At 36.2% G+C, this 5,099-nt stretch overlaps 1 protein-coding gene across 2 annotated transcripts; it reads left to right on the top strand.

The window, feature by feature from the left end:
- Positions 1-211: 211 nt before the first annotated feature.
- LOC108481738 (respiratory burst oxidase homolog protein D-like) lies at positions 212-4,101 on the top strand. 2 transcript variants are annotated; one of them, XM_053019591.1, is made up of 11 exons: positions 212-873; positions 966-1,125; positions 1,220-1,268; positions 1,378-1,491; positions 1,620-2,045; positions 2,119-2,505; positions 2,590-2,801; positions 2,889-2,991; positions 3,090-3,160; positions 3,236-3,759; positions 3,842-4,101. In XM_053019591.1, the coding sequence occupies exons 1-11, from the start codon at positions 270-272 to the stop codon at positions 3,949-3,951; spliced, it is 2,760 nt and encodes a 919-aa protein (XP_052875551.1). In that variant the 5' UTR covers positions 212-269; the 3' UTR covers positions 3,952-4,101. The 2 variants fall into 2 exon arrangements, with proteins under 2 accessions (XP_052875551.1, XP_017640315.1); XM_017784826.2 differs by having other exon boundaries at positions 3,090-3,151.
- Positions 4,102-5,099: the final 998 nt, after the last annotated feature.

A 5,099-nucleotide genomic window follows, 5' to 3' on the forward strand; every position in this document is an offset into this window, starting at 1 on the left:
ATACAAATTCCAACCGAAGCTTCTCCATTGAATTAGATTTTCCGTGCTTTGAAACAAACATGAAAATTTATATTTAAATAAAAAAAGTAAATAAGGGGGTATTTGACCTGCAGCATGAACGTTGCTCCCTGTAAGTTTCTGCATTTGCCCCTCTGACTCGTATATAAAGGGGAACTCGTTTCTTTCCAGCATCCAACTCTTTTTCCTGCACTTTTAATTAGTCAATTTACAGGTAAAGGAAACAACTACAAACTTAAGCTGACACAAAAATGAGGAAACATGAATGGAGAGGAGCATATTCAGAGAACAATTCCGATACAGAAAGTATAGCAAGTGAAAGGACAACTTTTAGTGAACCATTACCCCTTAATGCTGCTCCATTTTCCAACAAAAGAGGCTCTAAAAAGAGTGCAACATTCAATCTTCCACCTGAAATCACCACCATGCCCAACTCTGCTGCTGAGGACGACGAAGATGAGGGGTATGTGGAAATCACCCTGGATATCCGAGACGATTCCGTGGCGGTTTACAGCTTTCAGGGAGGAAATGAAGACCCTGAGTTAGCGTTGCTGTCTTTGAGAACTATGGAAAACAAATCAACGTCCCTTCGTTCGTCTTTGTTTTCCAACACGTCGGCTCGAATCAAACAGGTTTCTCAAGAACTGAAACGTGTGGTTTCGAGACGATCTTCTAACAGGAAAATCGATAGGACTAAATCTGCAGCAGCTCATGCATTGAAAGGGCTCAAGTTTATCACTTCCAAAACTGGGGCCTGTGGAAATATTGGATGGTCCTTTGTCGAGAAACGGTTCAATGATTTAACTTCTTCCACGAATGGCCTTCTTCATCGTTCCCAATTCGCCGAATGCATTGGTATTTCTTTCCTCATCCAAAAATCAAACCAAAATGGCGAAGTACTGTTTTGTGGTTTTACTTTACGAATTTTCTTCGTTTATGATGTGTAGGGATGAACCAGTCTAAAGAGTTTGCCGACGAGCTGTTTCAAGCACTGGCTCGACGGCATAATGTAAACGGAGGCTCAATCCATAAAATACAACTCAAACGCTTCTGGGATCAGATTTCTGATGAAAGCTTTGACTCTAGACTCCAAACTTTCTTTGACATGTAAAAGTTTTTCGTATCAATTTTGATCAATCGAAAAAGCATATATTTTTTAATCTCAGTGTTTGTTTTCTGAGTATAATTTGTAATAATGAAGGGTTGACAAAGACGCTGATGGAAGGATCACTGAGGAAGAAGTCAAGGAGGTAAGAATTAAGGTCCCACACACACATTGATTATCCAATCTCATTCAAGTTTAATCAACTAGAAATGAATAAAATTTCCAAATAATATGGCCTTCTATACATATTGTAGATCATCAGTCTCAGTGCTTCTGCAAACAAACTTGCTACTATTCAGAAACAGGCTGAAGAATATGCAGCTTTGATCATGGAAGAATTGGATCCTGATAATGTTGGATACATCATGGTAAATTAAATCACCCCAAATACAAATCTTTGTCATGTTTTGTTTTGTCCTATGTTGTCTTTTATTTCCTAATGTTACTGTATTTTTATGTTGTCTTTTATTTCCTAATGTTACTGTTTTTTTTACAGGTTTACAACCTGGAAACTCTCCTGTTGCAAGCTCCAACTCAATCTGTCAGGGTAGGAGATAGTCGAGTTTTGAGTCAAATGTTAAGCCAGAAACTCAAACCTACTCAAGAGAGAAACCCATTTAAACGGTTGTATCAGAAGATGAAGTACTTTATAATGGATAACTGGCAAAGGGTCTGGGTCATGATGTTGTGGCTCGCAATTGTGAGCGGTTTATTTGCTTATAAGTTCGTGCAGTACCGTAACAAGGCCGTGTACGGTGTGATGGGCTACTGTGTTTGCATTGCCAAAGGCGGTGCAGAGACTCTTAAGTTCAACATGGCTTTGATATTGCTACCTGTGTGCCGGAACACCATCACTTGGCTTCGGAACAAGACTAAATTGGGCGTTGTGGTTCCTTTAGACGATAACTTGAATTTCCACAAGGTAAGTGATACCATCAACAATCAACTCCAATATAATGCTTAACATGTTATAATGAAAGTCTTTTAATCTTCAGGTTATTGCGGTCGGAATCACTGTTGGGGCGATCCTACACGGTGGTGCACATTTAACCTGCGATTTCCCCCGGCTTCTTCATGCAACGGAAGAAGAATATGAGCCTATGGAACCCTTCTTTGGGGAAGAGCAACCTGAAAACTACTGGTGGTTTGTGAGGGGTGTTGAAGGTGTAACAGGAATTATAATGGTGGTGTTAATGGCCATAGCCTTCACGTTAGCCACTCCTTGGTTCAGGCGCAACAAGCTTAACCTTCCCAAATTCCTTAAGAAGCTCACCGGATTCAACGCATTTTGGTATTCCCATCACCTTTTCGTTATCGTCTACGTTCTCCTCATTGTTCATGGCATTTACCTTTACCTCACCAAGAAATGGTATCAGAAAACAGTAAGCTTCTTCTTCTTCTTCTTCTTTCAATTCCCCTTTGTTCATTGTATATCTATCATCCGTTCAATATTAAATGCATTGCAGACATGGATGTATCTAGCAGTGCCGATTACCCTTTATGCATGCGAAAGGTTGATTCGAGCTTTCAGATCGAGCATCAAGGCTGTTAAAATTCTCAAGGTTGCTGTGTATCCTGGAAATGTATTGTCACTGCATATGTCAAAGCCCCAAGGATTCAAATATAAAAGTGGGCAATACATGTTTGTCAACTACTCTGCTGTCTCCCCATTTGAGTGGTATGCAAATTTTCCGTCCTCGAGCTTTGGCTTTGATTCTTTTATTAATTAAGTCTAACCCAAACCAACCATTGACAATTGCTGCAGGCATCCATTCTCCATCACTTCATCAACAGGAGACGACTACCTCAGCGTTCATATTAGAACTCTGGGTGATTGGACAAGGCAGCTCAAAACTGTTTTCTCTCAGGTTGATTTATGTTCTCTTTTCTTTTTATTGAAGTTTAAAGCTTGAAATCAAAACCAGATAGCTTAGGATCAGGTTTTGCTTGTACGGATACTAAACAGGTCTGTCAACCACCAGCTGCCGGCAAGAGCGGACTGCTCAGGGCCGAAGGAACTAACACTAGGTATTTTCCGTTTTTGGTCAACCCACACCCACATGGGATTGGGTTTGTTGATTTTTTTTTTTTTTGGCATTAATTGGTTAACAGTTTTCCCAAGATTTTGATCGATGGTCCATATGGAGCACCAGCACAGGACCACAAGAAATACGATGTGGTTCTATTGGTGGGGTTAGGAATCGGTGCCACCCCAATGATAAGCATCGTCAAGGACATTATCAACAACATGAAAATGGAAGAGGATTCGACTCCGGAAGGATCAGCAATGGAGAATGGGAATTACAGTAACAAGAACAACAAAGGGTTCAAAACAAGAAAAGCCTACTTTTACTGGGTGACGAGGGAGCAAGGCTCCTTCGAGTGGTTCAAAGGAATAATGAACGAAGTTGCAGAGATGGATGAGAAGAAGGTGATAGAGCTTCACAACTACTGCACCAGCGTGTACGAAGAAGGAGATGCTCGATCAGCACTCATCACCATGCTTCAATCGCTTCACCATGCCAAAAATGGCGTCGATGTCGTCTCCGGAACTCGAGTCAAATCCCACTTTGCGAAGCCTAATTGGCGTCAAGTTTACAAAAACATTGCTCTTCGTCATCCAAACGCCAGAATTGGTCAGTTCTTTTTCACTTTTATCAACCCCATTTTTTAATCATTAATTTACTTGTATTATGTATAATGAATTCAATGATGCAGGGGTTTTCTACTGTGGGGCACCTGCATTAACCAAAGAACTACGTCATCTAGCTTCGGATTTTTCGCACAAGACAACCACAAAGTTCGAATTTCATAAAGAGAACTTTTAACAAAAATCCCAACTCCTGTTTTCCGATCTCATTTTCGGTAGATTCTAACGCTACGAATCGAAAGCACTAATGCAATACAAGTGTAATGAAATAAAATTGTAATTTCAATTATTTATAATTGAATGGAATAAAAATAAAATTGTAATAGTATTTTTTTTATATAGTTGAGTGGAATGGTGTTGTAATAATATAAGGAAAAAATTGAAATGTCTAGACTACCTTAGTAGAATTTTTGTAGGTAAATGATTATTGTTATTTTATTAAATTTTAGTAGGATTATTATTAAAAATAATTTAATAAAATAAATAATTTAACCATATTTTAATATAATTATTATTAAATATAATTTAATATAATTATTTTATATTAAATTATATTAAAATGTTTAAAATATTTTATTATAAATTATATTAAAATATTTTAAATATTTTATTTTATATTTTCTAAATCCAAGTTTTAAAAACTGAATTGAAAATTAAAATTTTTTATTATTAATAGCTATTACAGGAAGACAAGTAATAAAGAAATAATGATTATTCCATTGAATGGGTATTACATCCAATTAAACAAGGGAATGATTTACCATTCAATGAATAAGGGGAATGAACCAAACACGGTGTAATTGAATGGATCTTAATTGGAAAGAGTAGATGTTTTTTGTTATAACTAATTATTAAAATTCTTTAAAATCCAAAAAGAATTCAACCAACGAATTCAACTATTACATTAATCAATAGTTTACTTTTTGTTATTGAAGGACAATTCCAGATTTGAATATGAAATTTAATGTCAATAAAGAATTAGTGATGCAAATTATTTGTTACTACATCATCATTAAATTGTTTCAAATTGATACGATACATTCTAGTCAGAATATCTCCTGTAAATGAAATTTTTGCAATCATTTAAAGTTTAACTAAAGATATAAACTTTATGTGTACAGACCTAATATATGTTCATAAAATTTAAATTGTTCAAATAACTAATCTTAAATTAATTGTCGACAATACCTTAGTTATGAGATCCATAATATCTTTTAAGTGTGTAGTATAAACTTTTTTGTTTACATGATATTTAGTAGCAAGATACTTAATTTCAAAAATTACCGAATAAGAGTTATCACAATACATTTGTAATCACCTTGTTAG

Source organism: Gossypium arboreum, chromosome 1 (assembly GCF_025698485.1).
Source record: "Gossypium arboreum isolate Shixiya-1 chromosome 1, ASM2569848v2, whole genome shotgun sequence".
Lineage (NCBI taxonomy): Eukaryota > Viridiplantae > Streptophyta > Magnoliopsida > Malvales > Malvaceae > Gossypium > Gossypium arboreum.

What these genes read in the sequence shown, in the direction of transcription:
- LOC108481738 (XM_053019591.1), top strand. Translation starts at nt 270, where the DNA reads ATGAGGAAACATGAATGGAGAGGAGCATATTCAGAGAACAATTCCGAT. An exon ending in CTGAGGAAGAAGTCAAGGAG is followed by an intron (nt 1,269 to 1,377) that starts GTAAGAATTAAG and finishes TACATATTGTAG; the next exon opens with ATCATCAGTCTCAGTGCTTC. An exon ending in AGAAATGGTATCAGAAAACA is followed by an intron (nt 2,506 to 2,589) that starts GTAAGCTTCTTC and finishes AATGCATTGCAG; the next exon opens with ACATGGATGTATCTAGCAGT.